Genomic DNA, 16,875 nt, shown 5'->3' on the forward strand with positions numbered 1-16,875 from the left:
TGAGTGACTACTCTTACGGAGGCAGAGTCAGACTGTGAGTAACTACTCTTACGGAGGCAGAGTCAGAATGTGAGTGACTACTCTTACGGAGGCAGAGTCAGACTGTGAGTGACTACTCTTACGGAGGCAGAGTCAGACTGTGAGTGACTACTCTTACAGAGGCAGAGGCAGACTGTGAGTGACTACTCTTACGGAGGCAGAGTCAGACTGTGCGTGACTACTCTTACGGAGGTTGAGTCAGACTGTGAGTGACTACTCTTACGGAGGCAGAGTCAGACTGTGAGTGACTACTCTTACGGAGGTTGAGTCAGACTGTGAGTGACTACTCTTACGGAGGTTGAGTCAGACTGTGAGTGACTACTCTTACGGAGGTTGAGTCAGACTGTGAGTGAATACTCTTACGGAGGTTGAGTCAGACTGTGAGTGAGTACTCTTACGGAGGCAGAGTCAGACTGTGCGTGACTACTCTTACGGAGGTTGAGTCAGACTGTGAGTGACTACTCTTACGGAGGCAGAGTCAGACTGTGCGTGACTACTCTTACGGAGGTTGAGTCAGACTGTGAGTGACTACTCTTACGGAGGCAGAGTCAGACTGTGAGTAACTACTCTTACGGAGGCAGAGTCAGAATGTGAGTGACTACTCTTACGGAGGCAGAGTCAGACTGTGAGTGACTACTCTTACGGAGGCAGAGTCAGACTGTGAGTGACTACTCTTACAGAGGCAGAGTCAGACTGTGAGTGACTACTCTTACGGAGGTTGAGTCAGACTGTGAGTGAGTACTCTTACGGAGGCAGAGTCAGACTGTGCGTGACTACTCTTACGGAGGTTGAGTCAGACTGTGAGTGACTACTCTTACGGAGGCAGAGTCAGACTGTGCGTGACTACTCTTACGGAGGTTGAGTCAGACTGTGAGTGACTACTCTTACGGAGGCAGAGTCAGACTGTGAGTAACTACTCTTACGGAGGCAGAGTCAGAATGTGAGTGACTACTCTTACGGAGGCAGAGTCAGACTGTGAGTGACTACTCTTACGGAGGCAGAGTCAGACTGTGAGTGACTACTCTTACAGAGGCAGAGTCAGACTGTGAGTGACTACTCTTACGGAGGCAGAGTCAGACTGTGAGTGACTACTCTTACGGAGGCAGAGTCACACTGTGAGTGACTACTCTTACGGAGGTTGAGTCAGACTGTGAGTGACTACTCTTACGGAGGCAGAGTCAGACTGTGAGTGACTACTCTTACGGAGGTTGAGTCAGACTGTGAGTCACTACTCTTACGGAGGCAGAGTCAGACTGTGAGTGACTACTCTTACGGAAGCAGAGTCAGACTGTGAGTGACTACTCTTACGGAGGCAGAGTCAGACTGTGAGTGACTACTCTTACGGAGGTTGAGTCAGACTGTGAGTGACTACTCTTACGGAGGCAGAGTCAGACTGTGAGTGACTCCTCTTACGGAGGTTGAGTCAGACTGTGAGTGACTACCCTTATGGAGGCAGAGTCAGACTGTGAGTGACTACTCTTACGGAGGTTGAGTCAGACTGTGAGTGACTACTCTTACGGAGGCAGAGTCAGACTGTGAGTGACTACTCTTACGGAGGTTGAGTCAGACTGTGAGTGACTCCTCTTACGGAGGTTGAGTCAGACTGTGAGTGACTACTCTTACGGAGGCAGAGTCAGACTGTGAGTGACTACTCTTACGGAGGTTGAGTCAGACTGTGAGTGACTACTCTTACGGAGGTTGAGTCAGACTGTGAGTGACTACTCTTACGGAGGTTGAGTCAGACTGTGAGTGAGTACTCTTACGGAGGTTGAGTCAGACTGTGAGTGAGTACTCTTACGGAGGCAGAGTCAGACTGTGCGTGACTACTCTTACGGAGGTTGAGTCAGACTGTGAGTGACTACTCTTACGGAGGCAGAGTCAGACTGTGCGTGACTACTCTTACGGAGGTTGAGTCAGACTGTGAGTGACTACTCTTACGGAGGCAGAGTCAGACTGTGAGTAACTACTCTTTCGGAGGCAGAGTCAGAATGTGAGTGACTACTCTTACGGAGGCAGAGTCAGACTGTGAGTGACTACTCTTACGGAGGCAGAGTCAGACTGTGAGTGACTACTCTTACAGAGGCAGAGGCAGACTGTGAGTGACTACTCTTACGGAGGCAGAGTCAGACTGTGCGTGACTACTCTTACGGAGGTTGAGTCAGACTGTGAGTGACTACTCTTACGGAGGCAGAGTCAGACTGTGAGTGACTACTCTTACGGAGGTTGAGTCAGACTGTGAGTGACTACTCTTACGGAGGTTGAGTCAGACTGTGAGTGACTACTCTTACGGAGGTTGAGTCAGACTGTGAGTGAGTACTCTTACGGAGGTTGAGTCAGACTGTGAGTGAGTACTCTTACGGAGGCAGAGTCAGACTGTGCGTGACTACTCTTACGGAGGTTGAGTCAGACTGTGAGTGACTACTCTTACGGAGGCAGAGTCAGACTGTGCGTGACTACTCTTACGGAGGTTGAGTCAGACTGTGAGTGACTACTCTTACGGAGGCAGAGTCAGACTGTGAGTAACTACTCTTACGGAGGCAGAGTCAGAATGTGAGTGACTACTCTTACGGAGGCAGAGTCAGACTGTGAGTGACTACTCTTACGGAGGCAGAGTCAGACTGTGAGTGACTACTCTTACAGAGGCAGAGTCAGACTGTGAGTGACTACTCTTACGGAGGCAGAGTCAGACTGTGAGTGACTACTCTTACGGAGGCAGAGTCACACTGTGAGTGACTACTCTTACGGAGGTTGAGTCAGACTGTGAGTGACTACTCTTACGGAGGCAGAGTCAGACTGTGAGTGACTACTCTTACGGAGGTTGAGTCAGACTGTGAGTCACTACTCTTACGGAGGCAGAGTCAGACTGTGAGTGACTACTCTTACGGAAGCAGAGTCAGACTGTGAGTGACTACTCTTACGGAGGCAGAGTCAGACTGTGAGTGACTACTCTTACGGAGGTTGAGTCAGACTGTGAGTGACTACTCTTACGGAGGTTGAGTCAGACTGTGAGTGACTACTCTTACGGAGGCAGAGTCAGACTGTGAGTGACTCCTCTTACGGAGGTTGAGTCAGACTGTGAGTGACTACCCTTATGGAGGCAGAGTCAGACTGTGAGTGACTACTCTTACGGAGGTTGAGTCAGACTGTGAGTGACTACTCTTACGGAGGCAGAGTCAGACTGTGAGTGACTACTCTTACGGAGGTTGAGTCAGACTGTGAGTGACTCCTCTTACGGAGGTTGAGTCAGACTGTGAGTGACTACTCTTACGGAGGCAGAGTCAGACTGTGAGTGACTACTCTTACGGAGGTTGAGTCAGACTGTGAGTGACTACTCTTACGGAGGTTGAGTCAGACTGTGAGTGACTACTCTTACGGAGGTTGAGTCAGACTGTGAGTGAGTACTCTTACGGAGGTTGAGTCAGACTGTGAGTGAGTACTCTTACGGAGGCAGAGTCAGACTGTGCGTGACTACTCTTACGGAGGTTGAGTCAGACTGTGAGTGACTACTCTTACGGAGGCAGAGTCAGACTGTGCGTGACTACTCTTACGGAGGTTGAGTCAGACTGTGAGTGACTACTCTTACGGAGGCAGAGTCAGACTGTGAGTGACTACTCTTACGGAGGCAGAGTCAGACTGTGAGTGACTACTCTTACGGAGGCAGAGTCAGACTGTGAGTGACTACTCTTACAGAGGCAGAGTCAGACTGTGAGTGACTACTCTTACGGAGGCAGAGTCAGACTGTGAGTGACTACTCTTACGGAGGCAGAGTCACACTGTGAGTGACTACTCTTACGGAGGTTGAGTCAGACTGTGAGTGACTACTCTTACGGAGGCAGAGTCAGACTGTGAGTGACTACTCTTACGGAGGTTGAGTCAGACTGTGAGTCACTACTCTTACGGAGGCAGAGTCAGACTGTGAGTGACTACTCTTACGGAAGCAGAGTCAGACTGTGAGTGACTACTCTTACGGAGGCAGAGTCAGACTGTGAGTGACTACTCTTACGGAGGTTGAGTCAGACTGTGAGTGACTACTCTTACGGAGGTTGAGTCAGACTGTGAGTGACTACTCTTACGGAGGCAGAGTCAGACTGTGAGTGACTCCTCTTACGGAGGTTGAGTCAGACTGTGAGTGACTACCCTTATGGAGGCAGAGTCAGACTGTGAGTGACTACTCTTACGGAGGTTGAGTCAGACTGTGAGTGACTACTCTTACGGAGGCAGAGTCAGACTGTGAGTGACTACTCTTACGGAGGTTGAGTCAGACTGTGAGTGACTCCTCTTACGGAGGTTGAGTCAGACTGTGAGTGACTACTCTTACGGAGGCAGAGTCAGACTGTGAGTGACTACTCTTACGGAGGTTGAGTCAGACTGTGAGTGACTACTCTTACGGAGGTTGAGTCAGACTGTGAGTGACTACTCTTACGGAGGTTGAGTCAGACTGTGAGTGAGTACTCTTACGGAGGTTGAGTCAGACTGTGAGTGAGTACTCTTACGGAGGCAGAGTCAGACTGTGCGTGACTACTCTTACGGAGGTTGAGTCAGACTGTGAGTGACTACTCTTACGGAGGCAGAGTCAGACTGTGCGTGACTACTCTTACGGAGGTTGAGTCAGACTGTGAGTGACTACTCTTACGGAGGCAGAGTCAGACTGTGAGTAACTACTCTTACGGAGGCAGAGTCAGAATGTGAGTGACTACTCTTACGGAGGCAGAGTCAGACTGTGAGTGACTACTCTTACGGAGGCAGAGTCAGACTGTGAGTGACTACTCTTACAGAGGCAGAGTCAGACTGTGAGTGACTACTCTTACGGAGGCAGAGTCAGACTGTGAGTGACTACTCTTACGGAGGCAGAGTCACACTGTGAGTGACTACTCTTACGGAGGTTGAGTCAGACTGTGAGTGACTACTCTTACGGAGGCAGAGTCAGACTGTGAGTGACTACTCTTACGGAGGTTGAGTCAGACTGTGAGTGACTACTCTTACGGAGGCAGAGTCAGACTGTGAGTGACTCCTCTTACGGAGGTTGAGTCAGACTGTGAGTGACTACCCTTATGGAGGCAGAGTCAGACTGTGAGTGACTACTCTTACGGAGGTTGAGTCAGACTGTGAGTGACTACTCTTACGGAGGCAGAGTCAGACTGTGAGTGACTACTCTTACGGAGGTTGAGTCAGACTGTGAGTGACTCCTCTTACGGAGGTTGAGTCAGACTGTGAGTGACTACTCTTACGGAGGCAGAGTCAGACTGTGAGTGACTACTCTTACGGAGGTTGAGTCAGACTGTGAGTGACTACTCTTACGGAGGTTGAGTCAGACTGTGAGTGACTACTCTTACGGAGGTTGAGTCAGACTGTGAGTGACTACTCTTACGGAGGTTGAGTCAGACTGTGAGTGAGTACTCTTACGGAGGTTGAGTCAGACTGTGAGTGAGTACTCTTACGGAGGCAGAGTCAGACTGTGCGTGACTACTCTTACGGAGGTTGAGTCAGACTGTGAGTGACTACTCTTACGGAGGCAGAGTCAGACTGTGCGTGACTACTCTTACGGAGGTTGAGTCAGACTGTGAGTGACTACTCTTACGGAGGCAGAGTCAGACTGTGAGTAACTACTCTTACGGAGGCAGAGTCAGAATGTGAGTGACTACTCTTACGGAGGCAGAGTCAGACTGTGAGTGACTACTCTTACGGAGGCAGAGTCAGACTGTGAGTGACTACTCTTACAGAGGCAGAGTCAGACTGTGAGTGACTACTCTTACGGAGGCAGAGTCAGACTGTGAGTGACTACTCTTACGGAGGCAGAGTCACACTGTGAGTGACTACTCTTACGGAGGTTGAGTCAGACTGTGAGTGACTACTCTTACGGAGGCAGAGTCAGACTGTGAGTGACTACTCTTACGGAGGTTGAGTCAGACTGTGAGTCACTACTCTTACGGAGGCAGAGTCAGACTGTGAGTGACTACTCTTACGGAAGCAGAGTCAGACTGTGAGTGACTACTCTTACGGAGGCAGAGTCAGACTGTGAGTGACTACTCTTACGGAGGTTGAGTCAGACTGTGAGTGACTACTCTTACGGAGGCAGAGTCAGACTGTGAGTGACTCCTCTTACGGAGGTTGAGTCAGACTGTGAGTGACTACCCTTATGGAGGCAGAGTCAGACTGTGAGTGACTACTCTTACGGAGGTTGAGTCAGACTGTGAGTGACTACTCTTACGGAGGCAGAGTCAGACTGTGAGTGACTACTCTTACGGAGGTTGAGTCAGACTGTGAGTGACTCCTCTTACGGAGGTTGAGTCAGACTGTGAGTGAGTACTCTTACGGAGGCAGAGTTGGTTAACGTCTAGATGTCTTGGTCTGAGGATCTCCGTCATGACAGTTTGGACAGATTTATTTGGTTTTTTCCCCCTGTGGCATAACACTATTTAGTTATTTAGTTAGTTTATTTAGTTAGTTATTCATTAACCCTTACCTCTCCGTACTGGTTGAACATGCGGACGGCCTGGTCCGTGAGGTTGAAGACGTTCCTCCAGTCGAAGCTGGGCATGGTCTCTTCTCTGTCCTCCTCTAGCCCGTTGTACAGGAAGTTGAGGATGTCTTTAGAGGAGAACTCAGTGTCCTCCATACTCCTGTCTATTAGGTCTGCTACCGTGGGGTTTCTGATGGTGTCCTGCAGGGGCAGGAGAAATATATAATTAATTTACTGGAAAACCGTACTAAACATTTACAAGAGTGTGCTGCTGTTTTGGCCACATCTCTCTTGACACTAAGATAAGACCACAATGAGACCTGGTAAAATAAAGGTGAGAAAGAATGAAGACCAATACCCTGTGTGTGTGTGTGTGTGTGTGTGTGTGTGTGTGTGTGTGTGTGTGTGTGTGTGTGTGTGTGTGTGTGTGTGTGTGTGTGTGTGTCTGTGTGTGTGTGTGTGTGTGTCTGTGTGTGTGCATGTGTGTGCATGCGTGTATGTGTGCTTCTATGTGTGTGTGTGTGTGTGTGTGTGTGTGTGTGTGTGTGTGTGTGTGTGTGTGTGTGTGTGTGTGTGTGTGTGTGTGTGTGTGTGTGTGTGTGTGTGTGTGTGTTGATGTCTGTCTGTGTGTCTGTGTGAGTGTTCATGACTGTGTGTGTGTGTCTATGTGGGTGTGTTGATGTCTGTCTGTGTGTCTGTGTTCATGACTGTGTGTGTGTGTGTGTGTGTGTGTGTGTGTGTGTGTGTGTGTGTGTGTGTGTGTGTGTGTGTGTGTGTGTGTGTGTGTGTGTGTGTGTGTGTGTGTGTGTGTGTGTGTGTGTGTGTGTGTGTGTGTGTGTGTGTGTGTGTGTGTGTGCGTGCGTGCGTGCGTGCGTGCGTGCGTGCGTGCGTGTGTTACCCTGATCATGTTTATCTGTATGCCAGCGTTGAAGAACCTCCAGATTTGAGGTCCCACCTCCTCCCAGGCCTTTCCCATGGTCATCAGACGCTCCAGCTCCTCAAACGTAGTGTTGGCCTGGAGAGAACATGTTAGCAGTTAACAGACATGAACACACACACAATGACACACACACACACAGACATCAACACACCACCACCCCCCCACACACACACACACACACAGACATCAACACACCCACACACACACACAGTCATGAACACTCACACAGACACACAGACAGACATCAACACACCCACACAGACACACACACAGTCATGAACACACACACACACACACACACACAGACACACAGACACACACACAGACACACACACAGACACACACACAGTCATGAACACACACACAGACATCAACACCCTCACACAGACACACACACAGTCATGAACACTTACACAGACACACACAGACACACACACAGACATCAACACACCCACACAGACACACACACAGTCATGAACACACACACAGACATCAACACCCTCACACAGACACACACACAGTCATGAACACTCACACAGACACACACAGACACACACACAGACATCAACACACCCACACAGACACACACACAGTCATGAAAACACACACACACACACACACAGACAGACACACATACACAGACAGACACACATACTGACATAAAGGCCATCAATACTATGAAGTCATGTCCTTCTCAGATCTCCAGTATGCATAGTAAATGTCCCCAAGCAGCTTCAGTAGAATAAGACTTAACATCTGTTTTCTGTCAACTGTTGTAAATATAAATACAAAACAAATGTTATATGAATGAGCTCTGTTGTCTTTTGTCGCTTCAGTTGGACGTTGGAACTGTCATGACGTTGGCCTCGTTGGGTACAGCAAGGCCCATCCCCCTCTCCCTGCCTCCCCCTTTCCTCCTTCAACTAGGTTGCTGTGGTCAGAGAGTCGTAGTAAACTCCTGAGGAGCTCCTCATTGGACACACAGTATAGAGAGAGTAGATTTTCACAGAGGACAAAGGACATCCTTCCACCTCACAGAACTTGAGGTACGAACAAATGTCATGTTCCGGAGAAAAGTATAAAAAGATGGGTGAAGAATCCAGCTACGAACTGGTCCGTTTGTCACAACTTGGGACAGCTCATGGGAGACGGTGTGGCCACATTACCATAACGCTGTTTATATAATAGCCTCAGATATGAGGTTTACATCTAATTGTTGTATAAGATGAATGAGTGAGGATGATACTGTTTGTATAATTGTGGAATATGATTTTGGACTGTTTAATGAAGAGAAATACAATTCTTTTGATTTGAACTAAATCAGAGGACCGCTCCTGAGCCCAGTTAGGGCCAGACATCCTGGACCACCCCTGAGCCCAGTTAGGGTCAGACATCCTGGACCGCCCCTGAGCCCAGTTAGGGTCAGACATCCTGGACCGCCCCTGAGCCCAGTTAGGGTCAGGCCTCCTGGGACAGCCCTGAGCCCAGTTAGGGTCAGACATCCTGGACCGCCCCTGAGCCCAGTTAGGGTCAGACATCCTGGACCGCCCCTGAGCCCAGTTAGGGTCAGACATCCTGGACCGCCCCTGAGCCCAGTTAGGGTCAGGCCTCCTGGGACAGCCCTTTTTCGGCCCTTCCGAATAAAACCCCCACTCGGGTTTTCGATCAGCAGATCGAGCTTACCTCAATTACGAGATGGCTAAAAGGTTGTAGACCATTGCTGAATCTTTTAACCATACCACGTGGTTAAACTCTTAGACTATCGATACCAACAGAATAAGAACAAGTCTTTAATATTAATTACTAGTCTGCAGCTAGGAATTCTGTATCATTGAACGTGAAGAACGACAACCGCCGAAACATCCATTCTATAATGAATGTCACTTTGAACTATCCCCTCTAACCAAGACAGAGAGAGAGAGGGAGAGAGACGGACAATTCAACAAAATAAACTAACTTTTCACCAGCGATCAAGACGACACACTGAGCGTAAATATATATATATTGATTGCAATTGTTCCCGAATGAGTGAGCGTTCATGTGCAAAGGATTAGTATTTCAATTGTTATAATTATCACACTGTAGTGACTTCTTAGTCGACCCCCACTTCCCCTTTTGTCTAACAAGCTGCCATGCCGGCACATTCTCCTATCATTTCATGTAACCACATTTACCTTGTTTGTTTGTTTATGCATTTCTGTGAATTACTTAGTTAGTAATAAATAAATGATTTAAGACAACTGATGTATGGATGACTCATAGTGAAGACTGGGTTCGTGCATTTACGACGTCTGGAATGAGACTAACGTGAGGTAAAGTAAATAATTCATTAATTCGAAGACCAATCAGATAAAATATCTGAAAAGTTATTTTAGGAAATGATAACTTTGTAATCTGAATATTTTTCCTTGGTGCCCCGACTTCCTAGTAATTACGGTTACATGATTAATCAGTCTAATCGCGTAATAACTAATTACTGAGAATCTTTGATAAAAACTATCAGTCTTCAGTTAATGATAGTAAAGACATGACAGAACCTCCTGTAACAAACACAATTGAGTATTGGAACCCCCTGTAACAAACACAATTGAGCGTTGGAACCTCCTGTAACAAACACAATTGAGCGTTGGAACCTCCTGTAACAAACACAATTGAGCGTTGGAACCCCCTGTAACAAACACAATTGAGCGTTGGAACCTCCTGTAACAAACACAATTGAGTATTGGAACCCCCTGTAACAAACACAATTGAGCGTTGGAACCCCCTGTAACAAACACAATTGAGTATTGGAACCTCCTGTAACAAACACAATTGAGCGTTGGAACCCCCTGTAACAAACACAATTGAGTATTGGAACCCCCTGTAACAAACACAATTGAGCGTTGGAACCCCCTGTAACAAACACAATTGAGTATTGGAACCCCCTGTAACAAACACAATTGAGTATTGGAACCTCCTGTAACAAACACAATTGAGCGTTGGAACCCCCTGTAACAAACACAATTGAGTATTGGAACCCCCTGTAACAAACACAATTGAGCGTTGGAACCTCCTGTAACAAACACAATTGAGTATTGGAACCCCCTGTAACAAACACAATTGAGTATTGGAACCCCCTGTAACAAACACAATTGAGCGTTGGAACCCCCTGTAACAAACACAATTGAGTATTGGAACCCCCTGTAACAAACACAATTGAGTATTGGAACCCCCTGTAACAAACACAATTGAGCGTTGGAACCCCCTGTAACAAACACAATTGAGTATTGGAACCCCCTGTAACAAACACAATTGAGTATTGGAACCCCCTGTAACAAACACAATTGAGCGTTGGAACCCCCTGTAACAAACACAATTCCTCAGCAGGGTGTTTGCGTGTTTGTGCACATATGTTCGGGTTAACAAGAGTCACAGAGGAGGAGAGGAGGGTGTGTGTTGTCTTACACTCTTTAGTATCAGTCTTATGGCTGGGGAGTCTGGAGCGTAGAGGATCTTCCCCATGAAGAGAGGCTTGACTGAACTCCAGACGATCTTAGTGACCGGGTTAGACTCCAGAGTCTGCATCAAGTCGTTACAGAACGGAGCTGAGAGAAGAGGAGGAGGAGGGGGGGGGGGGCATGTCTAGTTAGCCTGTGACAAGGGAAGCAATGGAATAGTTCCTAAAGTGTAAACTCTGAGCACATCTCAAATATTTTAAAGTATTTGACCCGGATCTGAGCCCTAGTCACGACTCTACTTACTGGTTGTCATGTCGTAAACATAGTCGTGGTTCTTGGATCCATTCACCCCCAGGAACACCTTGTAGTTGTTGTCTTCGTACCAGTTGAAGGAGAGGACCCTGGATCCCTCTCCGTCTGGGTACCCACAGAACAGGGCAGACACAATGTTCATCAGCTGGCTAAAGGAGCTGGGACCACCAGCCCGGAACAACGGATAGACTATCTTCAGAAGGTCCTTGGTGCTGTTCCTCTCAAAGAGCTGGAGGTAGAGAGAAAGAGGGAGGAAAACGGAAGAGAGCAAGGAGAAAGAAAATGGTTAGACGGGTAGACCACCTTCAGAAGGTCCTTGGTGCTGTTCCTCTTAGTGCTGAGCCATTAACTGACATTTCGGTCATTTTTTGTTTTTTTAAACAACAAATTGACCATCGGTTCAATTGTATGAATTCCATTTCGTTCATGTTTTTTCTGTGAGCTCAGTTTTTATAGAGAAAGATCAAGCCCAAACTGTACGATGTAGTAGGGAGTTGTAGTTTCCAACAGGCCAATATTCTACATAGTTTAGCACACGAAACGTGATAATTAACTCCTATAACCATACTCCATTGCACAAGGAGGGTGAGAAGAGACAGAAGACGTGGGATGGAGAGTGGTATAGAAAATAAAATATATGATCTGTGTGATGGACAGTTGGTATTCAGCAGTCATAAAAGCCTTATTTACTTTGAAGAACTACTTAAATAGTGATTATGTCAGACAACATAGGCAGCAGCTCTCTAGAAAAGAGATAATGACTTGTAATGAAATTATAAAGTCATCAAATAAAACTAATGTAATATATACAACTGAAATCAAGTCATGTGACTAAATGGTGGTAGGCAGTCACTAATCATCATAGGACCATTATTCAACTGTTTTATTCCGTTACAACATTCAACCAACAGTATGCATTTAATTGTGATTTAAAAAATAAAGATAAAAAAAGAAAAACAAATTTGAAAAGTCGTTACAATTGTTTTTAAATAGTCGAACCAAACCCGAACTGACCTCAGAAAGCACTACACGTACTTTTATCTTGAGTAGAGAAGAGGGAAGGGAGAGAGGGAGAGTGTGACGGCCTAGGAACAGATAGTGTTATACTGTCAATATGAGTGTTTAACAGTATCTTTAGTAGGACGCTGTCTATCCCTTCATTTCATTACTACACATTTAAAGGGAAAAACACTCAGGACATTAAACAACAAGGTCTGAGCTCACATTTCCTATTGAGAACGAGGATAGGTGTTGGGTGGGCCATTTCTCTTACTATTGATAACGAGGATAGGTGTTGGGTGGGCCATTTCTCTTACTATTGATAACAAGGATGGGTGTTGGGTGGGCCATTTCTCTTACTATTGATAACGAGGATAGGTGTTGGGTGGGACATTTCTCTTACTATTGATAACGAGGATAGGTGTTGGGTGGGCCATTTCTCTTACTATTGATAACGAGGATAGGTGTTGGGTGGGCCATTTCTCTTACTATTGATAACAAGGATGGGTGTTGGGTGGGCCATTTCTCTTACTATTGATAACGAGGATAGGTGTTGGGTGGGCCATATACCTGACGTTGTTCAGGAGTGCGCCAGTGTGTATTGTACTGTGTCTCCCTTCCTGAATAAGGAGGCGAGGGGGAGGGGTGGGGGTTCTCAGAGCATCTCTTGCTTAGTTCTGATGACTCATTCATAATGCACATTCCCATCACCTCACACACACACACGCGCGAAAGAGAGAAAACGCAACACGAACACACACACAGGCTTATACACATACAGTTGAAGTCAGAAGTTTACATACTTAGGTTGGAGTCAATAAAACTCGTTTTTAACCACTCCACAAATTTCTTGAAAACAAACTGTAGTTTTGGCAAGTTGGTTAGGACATCTACTTTGTGCACGACATAAGTCATTTTTCCAACAATTGTTTACAGACAGATTATTTCACTTATAATTCACTGTGTCACAATTCCAGTGGGTCAGAAGTCATGGCTTTAGAAACTTCTGATAGGCTAATGGACATCATTTCGGTCAATTGGAGGTGTACCTCTGGATGTATTTCAAGGCCTACCTTCAAACTCAGTGCCTGTTTGCTTGACATCATGGGAAAATCAAAAGAAATCAGCCAAGACCTCAGAAAAAAAATTGTAGACCACAAGTCTGGTTCATTCTTGGGAGAAATTTCCAAACGCCTGAAGGTACCACGTTCATCTGTACAAACAATAGTACCCAAGTATAAACACCATGGGACCACGCAGCCGTCATACCGCTCAGGAAGGAGACACGTTCTGTCTCCTAGAAATGAACGTACTTTGGTGTGAAAAGTGCAAATCAATCCCAGAACAACAGCAAAGCACCTTGTGAAGAAGCTGGAGGAAACAGGTACAAAAGTATCTATATCCACAGTAAAACAAGTCCTATATCGACATAACCTGAAAGGCCACTCAGCAAGGAAGAAGCCACTGCTCCAAAACCACCATAAAAAAGCCAGACTACAGTTTGCAACTGCACATGGGGACAAAGATCATACTTTTTGGAGAAATGTCCTCTGGTCTGATGAAACAAAAAATATACAGTGGGGAGAACAAGTATTTGATACACTGCCGATTTTGCAGGTTTTCCTACTTACAAAGCATGTAGAGGTCTGTAATTTTTTAGCATAGGTACACTTGAACTGTGAGAGACGGAAATCTTAAACAAAAATCCAGAAAATCACATTGTATGATTTTTAAGTAATTCATTCGCATTTTATTGCATGACATAAGTATTTGATCACCTACCAACCAGTAAGAATTCCGTCTCTCACAGACCTGTTAGTTTTCCTTTAAGAAGCCCTCCTGTTCTCCACTCATTACCTGTATTAACTGCACCTGTTTGAACTCATTACCTGTATAAAAGACACCTGTCCACACACTCAATCAAACAGACTCCAACCTCTCCACAATGGCCAAGACCAGAGAGCTGTGTAAGGACATCAGGGATAAATTTAAACCTGCACAAGGCTGGGATGGGCTACAGGACAATAGGCAAGCAGCTTGGTGAGAAGGCAACAACTGTTGGCGCAATTATAAAAAAAAATGGAAGAAGTTCAAGATGACGGTCAATCACCCTCGGTCTGGGGCTCCATGCAAGATCTCACCTCATGGTGCATCAATGATCATGAGGAAGGTGAGGGATCAGCCCAGAACTACACGGCAGGACCTGGTCAATGACCTGAAGAGAGCTGGGACCACAGTCTCAAAGAAAACCATTAGTAACACACTACGCCGTCGTGGATTAAAATCCTGCAGCGCACGCAAGGTCGCCCTGCTCAAGCCAGTGCATGTCCAGGCCTGTCTGAAGTTTGCCAATGACCATCTGAATGATCCAGAGGAGGAATGGGAGAAGGTCATGTGGTCTGATGAGAAAAGAATAGAGCTTTTTCGTCTAAGCTCCACTCGCCGTGTTTGGAGGAAGAAGAAGGATGAGTACAACCCCAAGAACACCATCCCAACCGTGAACCATGGAGGTGGAAACATCATTCTTTGGGGATGCTTTTCTGCAAAGGGGACAGGACGACTGCACCGTATTGAGGGGAGGATGGATGGGGCCATGTATCGCGGGATCTTGGCCAACAACCTCCTTCCCTCAATAAGAGCATTGAAGATGGGTCGTGGCTGGGTCTTCCAGCATGACAACGACCCGGAACACACAGCCAGGGCAACTAAGGAGTGTCTCCGTAAGAAGCATCTCAAGGTCCTGGAGTGGCCTAGCCAGTTTCCAGACCTGAACCCAATAGAAAATATTTTGGAGGGAGCTGAAAGTTCGTATTGTCCAGGGACAGCCCCCAAACCTGAAGGATCTGGAAAAGGTCTGTATGGAGGAGTGGGCCAAAATCCCTGCTGCAGTGTGTGCAAACCTGGTAAAGAACTACAGGAAACGTATGATCTCTGTAATTGCAAACAAAGGTTTCTATACCAAATAATTAAGTTCTTAAAGAAAAACTAACACGTCTGTGAGAGACGGAATTCTTACTGGTTGGTAGGTGATCAAATACTTATGTCATGCAATAAAATGCAAATTAATTACTTAAAAATCATACAATGTGATTTTCTGGATTTTTGTTTTAGATTCCGTCTCTCACACTTGAAGTGTACCTATGATAAAAATGACAGACCTCTACATGCTTTGTAAGTAGGAAAACCTGCAAAATCGGCAGTGTATCAAATACTTGTTCTCCCCACTGTAACTGTTTGGCCACAATGATCATCATTATGTTTGGAGGAAAAAGGGGGAGGCTTGCAAGCCGAAGAACACCATCCCAATCGTGAAGCACGGCAGCATCATGTTGTGGGGGCGCTTTAAAATAAATCATTCAATCTACTATTATTCTGACATTTCACATTCTTAAAATAAAGTGGTGATCCTAACTGACCAAAGACAGGGAATCTTTACTCTGATTAAATGTCAGGAATTGTGAAAAACGTTTATTTTTATTTCCCCTTAATTTAACCAGGTAGGCCAGTTGAGAACAAGTTCTCAATTACAACTGTGACCTGGCCAAGATAAACTAAAGCAGTGCGACACAAACAACAACACAGAGCTCCTCATGGAATAAACAAACATACAGTCAATAACACATTAGAAAAAATATATGTGCAAATGAGGTAAGATCAGGGAGGTAAGGCAATAAATAGGCTGTAGTGGCGAAGTAATTAAAATTTAGCAATTAAACACTGGAGTGATAGATGAGCAGAAGATGAATGTGCAAGTAGAGATACTGGGGTGCAAAGGAGAAAAAATACAGAAATAAGTAATAATATGGGGATGAGTAGTTGGATGGGTTATTTACAGATGGGCTATGTACAGGTACAGTGATCTGTGAGCTGCTCAGACAGCTGGTGCTTAAAGTTAGTGAGGGAGATATGAGTCTCCAGCTTCAGTGATTTTTGCAATTCGTTCCAGTCATTGGCAGCAGAGAACTGGAAGGAAAGGCGGCCAAAGTAGGAATTGGCTTTGGGGGTGACCAGTGAAATATACCTGCTGAAGTGCGTGCTACGGGTGGGTGGTGCTATGGTGACCTGTGAGCTGAGATAAGGCGGGGCAATACCAAATGTATTTGGCTAAGGTGTATGTAAACTTCCGACTTCAACTGTATGTGAACGTCACACATACACACACACAATGAACAACACCCAGGAATTGCTAGAAATACATCTGACCAATGCATTCATCATAAACACTTTATGTAGGATACTGCCACCCCGTACAAAACACCATGCGTGTCTTTACTATAAACACACCTTGGATAGTAGGATGGTGCTAAGGTTACATCCTGCAGGTTACTAGGGTTACCTGTCTAACCCTCTCACTGACTCAACCAGTCTCTGGGGCTGGATGAAATGAACACACTAACATGAGCTTCAGAAGCTGTCAACTCTACCCGAAAACAAACACAGACAAATGCACATAGGCACACATCCATAGACACACACACACACACACACACACATTTAAAATATGCGAGCGCGCACACACACACTGCACTCTCTCCTATCCTCCTGGGATCAGACGCTTCTTATTTATAGCCTCCAGTTTCCTCATCACAGCTTCCTGTATCTGGGAGACACTAACAGCTTCCTGTTACTGGGAAAAACTAACAGCTTCCTGTTACTGGGAAAAACTAACAGCTTCCTGTTACTGGGAG

At 46.1% G+C, this 16,875-nt stretch overlaps 1 protein-coding gene across 3 annotated transcripts in view; it reads right to left on the reverse strand.

The window, feature by feature from the left end:
• abca4b (ATP-binding cassette, sub-family A (ABC1), member 4b) overlaps window positions 1–16,875 on the reverse strand; it is a 133,651-nt gene that overhangs the window by 91,404 nt on the left and 25,372 nt on the right. For all 3 annotated transcript variants that reach the window (XM_036986622.1, XM_036986623.1, XM_036986624.1), the window contains 4 exons: window positions 11,180–11,417; window positions 10,884–11,023; window positions 7,398–7,514; window positions 6,503–6,700 (listed from right to left, as the gene is read on the reverse strand). In XM_036986622.1, the coding sequence (XP_036842517.1) occupies window positions 6,503–6,700; window positions 7,398–7,514; window positions 10,884–11,023; window positions 11,180–11,417 (693 nt within the window). The remainder of the gene's footprint in view (window positions 1–6,502; window positions 6,701–7,397; window positions 7,515–10,883; window positions 11,024–11,179; window positions 11,418–16,875) is intronic.

The sequence above is a fragment of the Oncorhynchus mykiss genome, chromosome 8 (assembly GCF_013265735.2).
Source record: "Oncorhynchus mykiss isolate Arlee chromosome 8, USDA_OmykA_1.1, whole genome shotgun sequence".
NCBI lineage: Eukaryota > Metazoa > Chordata > Actinopteri > Salmoniformes > Salmonidae > Oncorhynchus > Oncorhynchus mykiss.